The sequence below is a fragment of the Meles meles genome, chromosome 7 (assembly GCF_922984935.1).
Source record: "Meles meles chromosome 7, mMelMel3.1 paternal haplotype, whole genome shotgun sequence".
Taxonomy (NCBI): Eukaryota; Metazoa; Chordata; class Mammalia; order Carnivora; family Mustelidae; genus Meles; species Meles meles.
In genome coordinates this window covers 111,562,181-111,576,788 of record NC_060072.1, presented here as the reverse complement: position 1 = coordinate 111,576,788, position 14,608 = coordinate 111,562,181, and the positions used below count along the sequence as shown (strand labels likewise).

General features: G+C 48.4%; 1 protein-coding gene across 17 annotated transcripts in view; it reads right to left on the bottom strand.

The window, feature by feature from the left end:
* The window catches only part of CACNA1C (calcium voltage-gated channel subunit alpha1 C), a 627,772-nt gene that overhangs the window by 57,157 nt on the left and 556,007 nt on the right, over positions 1-14,608 (bottom strand). For 6 of the 17 annotated variants that reach the window (XM_046012065.1, XM_046012074.1, XM_046012066.1 and 3 more), the window contains 2 exons: positions 12,215-12,298; positions 793-825 (listed from right to left, as the gene is read on the bottom strand). The exons of 1 other annotated variant lie outside the window; for it this stretch is intronic. In XM_046012065.1, the coding sequence (XP_045868021.1) occupies positions 793-825; positions 12,215-12,298 (117 nt within the window). Of the gene's footprint in view, positions 1-792; positions 826-11,565; positions 11,650-12,214; positions 12,299-14,608 lie in introns of all 17 variants that reach the window. 10 more of the 17 variants (XM_046012070.1, XM_046012064.1, XM_046012072.1 and 7 more) reach the window with 4 other exon arrangements.

Genomic DNA, 14,608 nt, shown 5'->3' with positions numbered 1-14,608 from the left:
ACTCACACGTCCTTTTAAAAACTCACACTTGACTCCGTTTTGAAACGTGTGATGGCAGATTTTTAGAGAAGCCTGTTCCAAGGAGACATCAAGGTCACACCTAGCAGCGTCTATCACTTTAGGCAAAGTGGATCACAGTCCTATATCAGGAATGATCCCATCAAACCCCTGAGTTTGTTTTTCTGTGTAGCCTAATTTGAACGAACTTCAGGAATTTAGAAAAATTCATGCCTGGATATTCAGCCACACTCCCAGTGACAGATTCCAGCTTACAACCTTTTACTGTGGCCTTAAACTCAGAGCACAGGAGGCCAGTAGTTACAGACACTGGATGGTTTGTGGGAAGTTATCGCCTGACTTTCTGTCTCCCGCCTGGGTCATCCCTCTCCTTCCTCTTTTCTGCAGAGCCCCTGACCGTGGCGCTCATGGGTGCCCACTGCAAATTTCCCACATCGGATTAAAGTTAGAGACTTTAGCCCGTGGAGTCCTCAGAATGTTTAACAGGAAATGACCCTTGGGTCCGCTTCTCTCCTGGTGGCTCATTAGATGGTCAAGATCACAGTGAATGTTCACCCAGAGGAAAGCTCAGGGAGGGAAAGGAACACCATCACACAACAGCACGTCACAGCTCACACGTGACCGGGCGGGCGAGGCACAGGACAGACATGGCGGCTACATGCAGTGGGAGAGAGGTTGGGCTCCCAGAGATGCCGGGCATCAGGGTGGGTGAGAGTGGGGGTGTTAGAGGAGGGTCACAGAAGCTAAGAGCGTGGTTGGGAGGGTTGGTCTTACCATAAAGGGAGAGCATTGGGTATGTTCAGCTGGCTTTAAAGAAAGGCAGATAGAAATAAGCTGTAATGAGTCTCCAACGAAGATGCCTGGTACTCTAGGTCTTGGCTAACACAGGAGCAACACCGTGGCAGGAGAGGGCAAAAGGAAACAAGTGAAAGAAATACAAAGCACAGGCCTGGCAGGTTCTGGGACATCACTGTGAGTGTGGGCTCTGCACAGATGGGTGTTCTGTCTAGGGAGAACCTGAAGGCATTGTCTGCTCAAGACCATCGCTGGCCACGAATGAAATAATTCACATGCTTGTTTCACATGGGGGCTTCTGAATTTTGTGGGGGTAGGTTTTTTTTTCCCCCTAAAATGAGTTATGTGTCCTAAGATAACCTTGGAGGGGTTGCCCTTTCTGCATTTTAACTCACCCCAAGCATTGCCAGCTGGAGGAGAAAGGCTTTGCTTATGTTTCAGTGCATGTCCCTGCCCAAACATTTGTGAGCAAAGGAGGTCAAGGGCAATGACCCTTGAATTTGAGGGAAAAACTCAGTTTTAGTTATCACTGAGGAGGCTCCAAAGAGGTGGTCCTCAAGCCCCTCTGTAGCAGGGCTAGTCCTCAAGCTCAGGTTCAGGAGGGAGATAGCCCCGCTTAGCTACTAGTCTATAGGTGTGGAGAGCCTGGCTCATTGGTGTGAAAAAATGTTTCTTACGTTTAAAGCTCTGCACATAATTTAGGATGTTATTATTAACACCCAAAATAGCTGTTCTCATGGGTCTGACTGCTGAGCTCATTTTGAGGCAGGAGCTGAAGAGACCAGCCACTAGTGAGTACCCCACGGCCACCTCCGTTCCTTGAGCCTGTATCTGGGAAGGTTCTCCTACCCTTTGGGCTCCAGCACTCAGAGCTCAGCTCCTGATTGTCGTGATCATTTTGAGCTGTTAACTCTTTCTACAAGGTCCTGACTTTGCTTTTACCCTCCACTTTCAGATGGTTGCTCTTGTATTTCTGTTTTTAAGGTACAAACGAGGAAAACATGTAATGGAAGTTTTGAAGGATGGAAATGTGCATAACTATACATTTACTCGCAGACTGAAAATACTTCTTTGTTAACAAATTTCTCAGCAAATTCCTTTTCTTCCCTACAGCAAATTGGTAAGATGACCTTTTTCGGGAATGATGGAGATAAAGGGTGAGGCAAGGGAAGAGAAGGGGAGGGACACCTCTCCAGTCCCTTAGAGTGCACATTCTAGATCTTGGTTTCTGCTTCAGGAGGAATACCAGCTGCCAGGTCAGTCCACAGGCCTGGAGGCTGTGGAATCACTAGAATTTGGCTAGCAGGCTGAGAAAGAACATAGAAACACATGTGTACGCATACATACACACACACACAACCACACACGGAAGACATCTCTAGCTGCTTGAGTGCTTGTCCTCCCGTGTTAATAGCTTAGCAGTTCTGTGTTTCTAGAGCTTCAGTGGGGGAGGGAGTGTCAGGGTGAGACGGAGACAAGTCCACCAGTGCATCAGAAGAGCTCCCGGCAGGTCTGGGCTGTTGCTCTCCTCTTGGATCTATCCTGAAAACTGTCAAAACTCCTCATCATTCCTAAGAGAGTCCTCTGGGTTGATACCATCCAGAACAGGACCAGAAAGACAATTTAGAGAACCCATTTGGGTCCATGTATTCTAATAACCTTGATTATATCTTAGTATTTTAATAAGATGTACTGAGAATCCTTAGGATACAGCTCTGTAGTAGGAGTAGGAGAAATCAAGAGGAGCAAGGAAGGCAGAAGAGAGAGGAAGGATGGGGCTCTCTGGGACTCTGAGTTGGGGTTCCCAGCCCAGGTAATGACAGCTCTCCTAAGAGTCTCCCTTTGGGAGAATCTGGAGAGTCACAGACTACTTTCTTTCTTGGGCCTTAAGCTATGCTATTCGGAGGGCACTTTTGACCTTCTACAGCAGTATTTATCAATGTCTCATGTAGGCCTGTTTATATTTGAAGAACTATGTTCATAAGATCCATGATCTCAAAAATAACTAATCATTCATAATAAAATCAGAAAGCAACCACTGGGTGATTTCTAAGTGGAAACGATAGGGAAAAGCATGACATCGAGCCCTCGCCCTCAGAGAAGCCACAGTCTACTGACACACTGCCAACCCCCTAAGGACATTTCCTGATGCTCTTGTGCAGTCATTCCAGTCTCTGGTATCTTGCCCAGAAGCAAGTGGAATCCCTTGGTGAGCTAGAAGGGGAGACTGGACTCACTGGGTTTGGGCCTCTGCACCTTTAGCCCAGAGCCATGTTTGTGCTGTTTACCACTCTCCGGGATTCCACAGTACCCTGTCTTGAAAGGCCACCTAGTGCCGCTTCTACTTTTTGAGCTAAATTCAGAAATGGCTGGTAGCCCAGAGTACTCACACCCTTCACCTGTGACCCTTTCTCAGATTGGGTTCCCAGTCCCTATCTGTGGTTCTCCTGAGGAAGAAGGGCAGAAAGATTCCCTGAAGACTCGTGCCCCTGAGCCTGGGGACCCAACCCATACTACCCTTCTAGAGGGAGCCAGCAGAGCTGCTTACCTACTCTGAACATTCTGGCTGAGTCTTCCTATGGTGTTCTACCCAGTAAGGGTAGGCACTGAGCAGCCAATGATTTCATCTTTCTGTTCTAATGATCTGGTAATTTCCAAGGGGTTTAAAGATATTGGGCAATTAACTTAATTTGTTTGTGCAATTGGTATAAATGAAATGAGGTGAGGCAGAGGTGGAACATTTTCAGAATGAGTCCTGGCTAGTGGTTCCAGCTAACAGGCTAAGGGCAGACTGAAAGGAAAACCCAATTACCTTACTTCTCTATACTTACACAGATTACCTAGGTTTGGTATAACTGGCAATGACAACATGAGTGGCAGCAAATAGGAGATATTCTCTGGAAAACTGTCTTTCTGAATTAAGTACAGGATCAAACGAAAACTTATCACTCAATGAATGAAGTCTTAGTTTCTGGAATGTCCTCACTGCTCCTTTTCATTGGGAGACCATCTTTAGACCACGCATAAGCCACTGAAGGATGAAACTCAGGAAGCATCGGAGGCTGGTGAAGAGACGGGATGGAGGAGGGGATTTTTCCAATTGTTAACATTACATAGTCTCTGGTGAACTAAAAGATTGTTGAAAAATAGCTCTTAACCATATAAAAAGGAGACTGTACCTTTCTTTTCCTCCCTCCCTCCCTCCCTCATTCCCTTCCTTACTCCTCTTTCTTTCTTTCTCTCTTTCTTTCACATAGCCAGGAGGCAAGGATTACTAGGAATTAAAGGCTAAGTAGTAGATATCTAGGCTGTAATATTCAACCAAGCTGTCTTCTAGGATATTCTCTCTAGATCAGACCATTACAGAGAATTTTGAAGAGATCATAAGCCCCTGCTGCACCCTCCTGGACATACTGACTTCGAAAAATGCAGGTTACCTTCTGATTCCCTCCAGGGAAGGCTGGCTCTTGGCTAGGTCATGAACAAGCCTCACAGAACAGGTCTGCACAACCCACTGGTGCCGTTGAGACAATGGGTATAATATTAGAGTCACTGAAATTCTACATTCCTCTGGAACATGAGTCAAAAGCAATGTCACAGGAGCACGTTAGTCTTCTACTAGCGCTCTGCTACAGAGTTGTTGATTTTTTTTTTTAAAGTACTCTTGTCAGAACTTAGGGAGTAGATCAAATATAAACTCCATTTCAGACCACATGAAGATCTGGGTCCAGCTGGCATCCCTCCCTACTCCCCAAAGTCCATTCTATGCATTCACTGCCTCTAATCTCATTTCAGTTTGATCTGCAAGACAGGAAGTCTGGTTCAGTTACAAGAGTGTCGTGGGATGGTGGAAGGCTGAGAGGTTGGGGTTTTGTTTGTGAAAGTCCAGTTATCTAAGTTGGGAGGATGATTATCAGTCGGGTACACATGAAGAGAGGCAGGGGTTAGGGGCTTCAAGAGACATTGACGCCACCTTCATGGTCAGGAGCCAGCAAGTGTAAGTTAAGATGGGGAGGTCTTCATTATCCTTTTATCTCCTCTTCTAACCAAGAACTAAACTGTGGCCCTATAGATGTGGAGGAGGTGGAAGATGCTGAATCTTAGAGCCACCAGAGATGGCAGCAGGGGAGAGAATTTTAAGAAGGCCAAAGTAAAATATGTTTTAAAACAGGAAATCCTCTGAAGTTGCATGAAGAACTTCTTTGCTAGGGAGACGCAAAGCTTAAATAAGCTCAGGTCAACTCGGATACACAGAAGCTGAGGGTAGATGGCAATGGCTTTCAGAGTCCTCAAAGGAAGGAATTATAGGTAGTTGAAAGCAGTCCTTAGATAGAATTTCCATTTTGGTCTGTGGAGGAGGTCTTTGGTCTTTGGAGATGGATCTGTGGAGGAGCGGTTCTAAGGAAAAGGAAAGAAGGGAGGATTACAAGGGAAGCAGAAACACTGCACAGAAAAGGGCAGGGAAAAATGAGAGCCCAAAGATGAGGCAGTGGAAAGAGCAGCCTCTCTTCCCTTGTCCATCTGTCCACCATGTTGGAGACCTCCTGGCTTGCATCTGTTTCCCATGGTAAAATTCTAGTCAGAAGGAAAAGGGCCCTTCTTGAATCTTTGTGGTGACAGACACACAGTTGAAATGCCTCTTTTGAACTTCAAGGTCTTTAGCCCCAAGGGAACTGGTGGAGAGGTACAGAGCGCGGTGGTTGCTGGTTCCTGGCTCACTCTTGCTCCTCCAGTCTCTGTGGGCTAGACTGCAGAAGGTGGACAGCGGTGACCACTGTTATTAGCTGCCCAGTGGCTAGCTCGCATGGTTAGCCTCAGGGGTCACTGAGTTAGTCACCTGGAGCCTGATGGTTCCCCAGGTGTTATTACCCGCCAATAATTCATACTAAACAAGAGTGATGAAATTGTCAAGATAGTTTTATCTTCCCTTGGGGAAGACAACCAGTATCTTTCACTCAAATGACAAACAGAAAGAACCCATGAAGAATAAATGAATGAAATCACTTTGTTAGCAGCAACAACAACATCAATGAACTCTCTTTGAGAGAGAAAGGAAGAGAGAGAGAGAGAGAGAGAGAGAGAGAGAACATAGAAGCCCAGAAGGACAGAGAAGAAAGGGGGACAGAGAACAAGAGTATGACTCAGAGAAAAGACACACTAAATAGAGTAAATAGTGCAGGCTATGCCTTCTGGGGGCATTTGTGGGCATTTCTGAACCCACCTGGGGCATAGATCTCTCACATTCTCTACCAGCTCATGGAATGTTCTAGGTCCCTTTGCTTGCAGCTTTCTGGCAACCACACTGACAGTAGCTTGCTAGCCTGTGGGAACTAAAGCAACAGACACTGGCCAGGCCCAGATGGCTGTCTGGCCAAACCAAGGGAGTATTGTGACAGCTTCCTTCCACTCTTCTATTTTAGGGGAAAGGAGAGCGCTGTGTGTGGACAGAAAAGATGAGAAAAGAGAAGGAAAGGGAAGAAAATTAGAGGAAAAGAGAAAGTGAAGGAGGCAGAAAGCAGAGGGCAGACGAGTCTTGCTGGGTCATAATGGCCTAAACACTCAGGTGATCCAACACAGGCTGAATTAAGAGCCCCAACCAGGATGTCCAGACAAAGAGAGGTTCCCATGGACCTCTCAGGTCAAGCCTGCAGGGCACTTCTCAATGTCACAGTTTTAGAAAGGCTTGTCTACCAGGCCAATTTCTCAGGCCTGACTTCTTATCACAGCTGACCTCACAGTGCTCTGTGGTCCGCCGCCCACACAGCAAGCCTTGCCTTGCCTTGCAGAGGCCTGGGGGCTTTCGAAATGACTCCTGCATTGCCAGCTAGACTGCTCCTATTCAGACACACTGCTAAATCTCCAGAGGCTGGCTTTATTTCCAAGCAGAGTAGAAAACTGCCTTTGTAGAGCAGCTGGAGGATGGGGTGTAGAGACTCTCTCACTCAGGTGTCATGTTCCCAAAAGTCTTACATTAGACACACCAGATGTCCCAGATCTCCACTCTTTAGGTTGAGCATTACTGCCTTCTCTTTAAGGGCAACATTACTTTTTGGAAGGGTAGCTTACTTAGCCACTACCACCCTAGTAAGAATTAGTACATTGGAAACAGGTGCCATGGTCGTATGAGTTTTGTTGTGGGGCTGGGGGTGGTGCTGAAAGTGGGAAGGGGGCACGGAGGGAGATCCATGAGCAACAGAAGAAGGGATCCAACAAAGGGAAACAGAGGTGTAAAGAGGTGTCAAGGATCAAGTCTGCCCCACTCCACTCTGATCCACTCCAGCTTAACCTGAGACCACCAGTCTTGATTTAATCTCCTTTAGAGCCAGCTTTGGCCACATGGACCATTGTCATATATATAGACGATGTCTGGTTACATCACCTACACTAACGCACCTGATGGGGAGTCAGCGGCCAGGTTCTCGGTTGGCCTTGCTATGAACAAGCTGGGGGAATGAGCGAGTTGTTTCCTGTCCCTGGCCTTCCATGTCCTCATCTCTAACATTCGTGGATGAGGCCCCCCGAGCCATCCTGGATGCCTCTTCTGCCCACACCCACATCCAGTCTTTCAGGAGATATTGTTCTATTTTCACAACAGATTGAGAATCTGACCATTTGGTACTACTTCCAGTGCTCCTGTTCTGTGGCCAGCTCCCCTTGCCTCCCACCTGGGTTCCTGCATTTGCCTTCTGAGCGCTGTTCTGGCTTCCACCCCGACTCCTAGAGGCAGCAAGGTGGTCCTTTGGAAATGCGTCAGACTGTGGGACCGCTCTTCTCAAAGGCACCAGTGTCTTTCCTTCTGGCTCAGTATAAAAGCCAGAATCCTGTCCCTTGTCCAGTCCTCTCTCTCTGTGCCCCTCCTCTGTGTGCTCCAGCCCCTGTGGCAGCTGCTTCTGCCCCGAAGCTCCTCTCCCGGATATCTGCACGCAGCTCCTCATCGCCTTCACACCTTTGCTCCGTGCCATGTCCCCTCCTCAGGAAAGCCCATCTTATTTGACACTGCACCTGCTTTCCCTGTCCCTGCCACCTCTGATCCCTCTAACGTGACATAATTTCTTCTGAAGCACTGATCATCATTTAGCACACTGTATGATATTCCTATTTTCTAGACGTATGGCTCATCGTCTGCCTCTTCCCTCTACCCTGGAATGCCAGCTCATGAGGAAGGGGCTTTCATTTTGCCACCGATGTATCCTAGGTGCCTGAGATGGTGCCTGACATATACAGAAGGTGAGACCATAAATGCAGTGGGATGAAGAAGCGATGGCCTGGGATGGGTGGAGAACCTGTTTCCTGAGAGGGAGCGGGCGCCACAGCCTACTGGTGAAGACAAGGAGGGAAGAGAAGGCATTTGCGAGGACAAGAGTATAAATTGCGGGGACAGTTTGAGGGCAGTTGGAGTAAATTTGGGATTTGGTGAGGGAAACGAGAGTTGATTTCTGTGGTCTTAAAAGAGTCAAAGATGATGAGTGACAGGTGAAAATTCCTCATGGATTCCTCTGACGCTGAAAGTGTGGATTCTTGCTAAATAGAACATATGTCTGGGAATGGATGTCTTGTGATGACAGTCTGAGTAGAATGTTCTTGGAAGGCCTAGAGCAGCACCCTGGGAAACCACCCTGGCACTGTGAACTTCTTCACACCAGAGAGCGTCTAGACCCAGAAGCGGCTAGTGACATGAAGGCAGAGCCACGTGGTGGAGGGACCTGCCTCTGAGACTAGGCATCACTGCTCCTTAGTTTGTCATCCACCATATTGGCTGCCCCTGAGGGCAGGGTTGCGCCGGGCCTGTTCTCATGGCATGGGCCTCTTGAGGCTTGGGTTGGGCATGTACTCCGTGCTTACTTTCATCTGGCTGAACCTGTCGACCACACTCCAGAGTCTAACCATATCCGGGAAAGTAAGGACCCTCCCAGCTCTTCTAGGAGGGCTTTTGGAAAAAATGTCCTTTGCTTGGGTGCCATACTTGGGATCCACAGTCTCTCCCACTGAGTAGTGCTTTACAGTTTCACAGAGTTTTAAAATAGATATTGTTATTTCAGTCTCCAAACACACTGCAGGAAAAATCATCATATTCCTTTGACAGATGAGGAAACCAAGTCTTTACCATTTCGCTAACTTCTCCGGGAAGAAGTTCTGACTTCCTCTCCCACACTGCCTTCGGGATGTGGGTGACATTATGGTTATTCTCTTGGTTCAGAAGCCAATCATTGTGCTGGGGGTGGGTCCTGGGACACCTCCTCTTGCTCTCCAGCACACGCACTGTCCCCATTTAATCCTCAGACAGCCCTTCAGTATGACTTTTAACAAATCCCTCAGCCTGGAGGAGTAAGGAAAAACCCAGCGAGGGATGGAGGGAGGCTGTATCAGAACTCTAAGTTCTGTATCAGAACTCTAAGGCGGTCTGATACATAATTTTTGTTTTGAAAATGGGAAAAGAACCTGTGTGGTTACTGAAAATATAAATTACAGGACCTAAGGGCTGATCGAATCCTGGCTGGGGGGAGTACCATCGAGGGGGTTATGTGAGATGTATGTGTTTGTTAAAGGCATCTTGGACTGAAGAGACGGGGACTGTGGTCTAGGGCAAAGTGAATGGGCTATAGCAGGAGGTCTGGGTTCCAGCTGTGTGGCTCAGAAAGGCACTTAAATCTCTCCATCAGTATCTTTAGGGTCAGCAAGCTGGGGATGATAATTCTTGCCTGTTAAATTCACAGGGCAGGTAAGAGTTACCTGAGATACATGTATGTGCAGGTGAATTGTAAGTAGAAAATCATTATACAAACATAAGTATCTGCAGGATGACTTCAAGCTCCTTTCTCCCCCTGTATACCCCCTCTAGCCCCCACATAGCCACTCTTTCAGTAGAAATCTTATACACTGGCCACTTTCTTTCTTTTTGCTTTGTTTTTCATTTAAGAACAGCAGTAGTTCGGGAGAAAATGGCAGGTTGAGTGGTACAGGCCTTGCCAAGGGCGAGAACCACAAAAGACCCCCTCACAACCTCAGGACTGTATCGAGGAGAAAAGCTTGCTGTCACCTTTCTGCATCTTCCTGCCACCGGGCTCCTGGTCCCGGACCTGTATGGACCTGTACCCTGTCTCATTCCTATCTCCCATCCTGCACGTTCCCTCAGTTGAGAGCAGTGCACGGGCGGAGCTCTGAGCAAGCACAAAGGCGTTGGCCTTTAGAAATGAGGGGGTGACTCCTGGCCCTGAGTAGCACTTGACAGACACTGTAGGGCTCAGAGGGTGCCCAGATTGGTGAGGTGAAGGGGAGGGGCGCTGGGGGGAGGGGAGGTGCAGAGCATGCGGAGGAAGGTAGACTTTTTTTTTTTAATGATCTGATGTTTTCCTAGGAGAAGTCAAGGGACAGTGTGTACACACACACACACACACACACACACACACACACACATGCACACCATGAGACAAAGACAACCCAGGGGAATCTTGGAGACAGAGGGGCCATCAAATCTATGGCTATAGGGTGAACAGGGCCGGTGTGAGAGGCCGATGGGAGGGGGAGGGAGGGAAAGCGCAACAGGCTCCTTCCAATGTCCAGGTGCTGGAAGTGGGGGGCAGATGGGCTTCCAGTCAGGGGAATCAGGCGGATAAGATAACACGTCAGTTCAACTGATTGGGAGCGAAATAGAGAGCCGGCAGGGGGACGGTAAGGATGCAGTAGGGGGGTGGTGGCGGTTGGTAGGTTAGATTCGAACATCTTAGATCAAAACCCTACAGCATCTGCTCCGTGCTGTTATTCAATGGTTCAGCGCATCAGAGGTTTGTGCAAACATTACCAAGTCTCTTAATTAAGGAAAAATAATAACAATGAAAAATTTGAACAACACATGTTAAAGACTAACTGCCAGAGGGCTTGCCTATAGATAAAGAGAGAAGGTTTCAACATGCCAGGTAACAAAAGGACATGTGCAGGGACTGGAAGTTACTGTATAGGAGGAGACAGCTCGGGAGAAGATGGCAGGAAGCCCCGGGCCAGGTGCTGGGGTTCTGTCTGAGGCCAGGGAGCCAGGGGTGGGGTCGTGAGGGGGTCGGGGAGCAGGGAGAGAACGGGGTGGGTGTGAGAGTCCGTTCTCTGGGCAGCTTTGTGTGGGAGTGAGGTGCTCATCCAGAGGCTGCTTCCACAGTGAGTGGGGAGGCAAGGCCCCCGCCCCCGGGAAGACCGCTGGGTGGACCTCCCAGTGCTCTGGCTCTCCAGCCACTCCAGAGATGACTTAGGTTGGTGGTCCACCCGGAGAGAGCTCCTTTCCAGGGAGCCATGGGGGTGAAGGGAAGACAGGGTAAGGAGCAGTCTGCAGGTGAAGGTGGGGGTGAGGGGAGGTTGGGGTCCCTGCCTCAGCCGTGGCCCAGAAGCTGTGACTGTCCCCTCATTCCGGCACTCTCTGGCTCCCCTCGCTGCTTCCTTCTATACAGTGTGAGTCATGCCAGGCTGAGTGGAACGGGAGAGAGAAAAGAGGCAGCAATCAGAACATAAAAGGAAAAGGGAGGCCCTAACTCGTTCCGAAAGTTAAAAAAACAAAACAAAACAACAAAAAACAGAAAAATTCAAAATAAAGCGACAAGGAGAAAAAAAATCCTTTAAACTAATTTGAACAAACAAATAAAATGAACAAAATGAAAATAAGGAGGTGGGGAGAAGAACACAAAATGAAGAAAAAAAAATGAACCCGGGAAAAGACAAATGAGTGTTAGAGCAGGCACGGACAGTTAGGGACGGACGCCATGTACTTACGTTTACCTCGGTGATTGCTATATCAACAATGCTACCCACAACAATCAAGGCGTCAAATGTATTCCATGCATCACAGAAATAGTGCTGCATGGGGCAGAGAAGCCGAGGAAAAGAGAAAGAGAGAAGAGAAAAAAAAAACAAACCAACAACAAAGGAGAAAAACAAAACAAAAAGGAAGAGGAAAAAAATGAAAAAAAAAAAAAAGCATGAAAGAAAGGAGAGAAGAGAAAAAAAATGAGAAAAGAAAGAGGTTACGTGGGCATATTAAATACTCTCTTACCACTCTACAGTTCTGGCGGCTCAAACCTGGGCAACCTGGTTCTCACAGGGCGGAGAGGCCTGACAAAAGCTGGGTTAGTACCAAGGACCCGCACCTGCCCCTCCTCCACTCAGCTCCGGGTCCCTGGGCCCAGCGCCACGGGGCAGAGCTGGGCCAAACGGGAAAAAAAGGAGGAGAAGCTCCCACTTTTTTTCCCCCACAGACGACGGCAGGTTCAATAAAAAGCATGACTGGAGGGGGGTAAAAACAGGAAATTAAAAAACCAAACAAATGAAAGGAGGTAAAGAGAGAGAGAGTGAGAGAAAGGGGAAAGAGAGGAGGCAGAGGAGGAAGGAGGAGGCTTCCTGGGGAGGGCAGAGTCATACTCACATTAGTTTCACTGAGAATGACGTCAATTATGCTGCCAATTACGATGAGGAAGTCAAAAACATTCCAGGGATCACTAAAGTAACCCTACATAAGGGAGGGGCAGGCAGGATGGGGATTAAAAAGGAATATTAGACAGACAAGAACAGAGCAACATCACCATCAGAATCACCGTCCGGGCACCTCAGTGTTGTTGCTGGAGTCGTGAACACCCATATTGTGGCCAGGAGCCCAAGAGGGAAGCGGGTGGCCGGGAGGCGGTTGGTCCAACCCTCCTGCCCCGCCCTCTTTGAGTCACCTGGCCCCCCTTCCTCCAGATCCATCCCACCATGCCACCCTCCTGCACAAAGGCTCTTTCTGCTTCCCACAGTGGGGGGCAGGGGTGGGCATGGGGGGCAGGCAGTGCCAGTCACAATGGTGTGACAATGGGACACGGATGGACTCTCTTCTCAGTCCCCACTCAGCGTCTCCTATGCCCCTGGCTCTCCTCCATCAGAAGGGCCACTCTGGAGGTAGGGAGGGACACACTTGTGTGACACCCCCCTCCCCAATGAGTGGGATGTGGTCCTATGGATGGTCTGGGAATTCCAAAGACCTGAAAACCACAGCAGTGTGGTCCCGAAGGGTGGCCAGGTCATCTGGGCTCAGTGGTAACTCATCTAAAGCTTGGGAATAATGAGAGGACTGCATCATTAAAACAATACTATCTATGCTGGACTCTTTGCAGTTAGAATCACGGTCACCGCTGTTCTAGCACTGGCCATGCCCTGGTGTTTCCAGGGACAGTGCTGTCCTGGCAGAGGTTTTATGAACTGAAAGGAGACAGAGTCCAGGTAAATCAGTAGTGTCAGATATGGCCCCAGGCAGTACTTTTGGGGGCATAGACTATGCACCTCCCCTAGGTTCTTTCCTAACGTCTACTAGTTTGGTGTAGAGTCCCTGATGACAGCAGATGCCACCCAAAGGGAATGAAATTATCAAATCCAAGAACTGGATTGATAGGGGAGACTGGGTAGAGGGTATGGGACATAGACTTTGCAAGAAGGGAGTAGAAGCAGTCGTGCCATGGCACCGAGGGCCTAAGACTTGTGTCCTGACTTCACCACTTTACCCTGTATACTTGGACTTCACTTGTGTTCCACTGTACTTGGAGAAAGGAAGAGATGCTTTTGAAAGACTTTTCTGAGGTCTTGGACAACTGGTCAGCCAAGGAAGAGGCTGTTCCAGATTTCCTAGAGGATTCCAGGAGTCCGGGGAAGGTGGCCCCTTCACAGAGTGGACAGGTGTCTCGGGTCTGGACCATCTGCCTCTCTGAGAGGTGTGGGAGTCTAGAGAACACTGCCCTGTGGCCACACGGGGTACAGGCTCACAGTTCAGGTGACCCTGGGAACAGGACAGTCATATTTCCCAGGAGTAGAAAGGAAAGGACCTAACTAAAGTTACTTGTCTTCTTTTAAAAAGTACACTTGCTTCTTCACTTTTTCAGGAAATATTCTGCAAAGGAGACTAGACAGGGCTGGAACACATTTGTTCAGCAAGACCAACACATTTTCCTATTCTCTGAGCCACTAGTTGGGGCTTCCAGGAGATGGGAGGGTTGGGGAGTGGGTATGAAAGCATGGAGGGTCCTTTGGGAGTTTCCCAGACTTCTTTCCCTAGTGTTTGAAGGCTGCCAACTCTCCCTTTTAATTTTTTTACTCACAAGAGCTAAGAGCCTGTGTTCTTCCATTTCCTCCTGGCTCTATCTAGCTCCCTGAACTTCCCCACTTCCCAGCCATGCCCTCTTTCCAGAGGGATCTCAAAGACATGCTGTCCTAGGGCTGTTATTCTTAGTATGGGAGGTCAGGTCACAGGGAAAGGGGCCTCTCTGTTCCCAGGCATTTCTGCCAAAAGAAAACAGAAACGCCACGGTGGAGACTCTGGACAGCCAGACTCTGGAGAAGCAGAGGTTGGCCAGGGCTGGGTCAGGTGAGGGTCAATTGGAAATCATAGCTTTCTTGTTGGCTTCCCAGAATCATTACTGAATATACTAGAGCCCTAGAGGCAGAGGGAGACTGTTGTCTCCCATCTAAGTCACAAGCTACGAGCAGGAAATAACCAATTCCTTCCCAGGTTCTTAGATGTTATTCACAGGGCAAATGGAGAAGGCTGATTTTTAAAGAAGGGAGATAAATAGGAAGGACTCCAAATGAACTATAAATGTGCATATGTTTTAAAATTAGAATTTGGAAAATACTGGGGCGGTCTCTTTCGATGGGAAGACCATCTTTGTGGGGAAAGCTATTTCAGAAGGGAAGGAGAGGCAGAATCAAGGAAGAGAAAGAAGAGAAACAACAGCTAGAGCAGAGTCCAGGAACGTTCAGCATCTAACCTAGAAAATGTGGTAACAAAATGTTA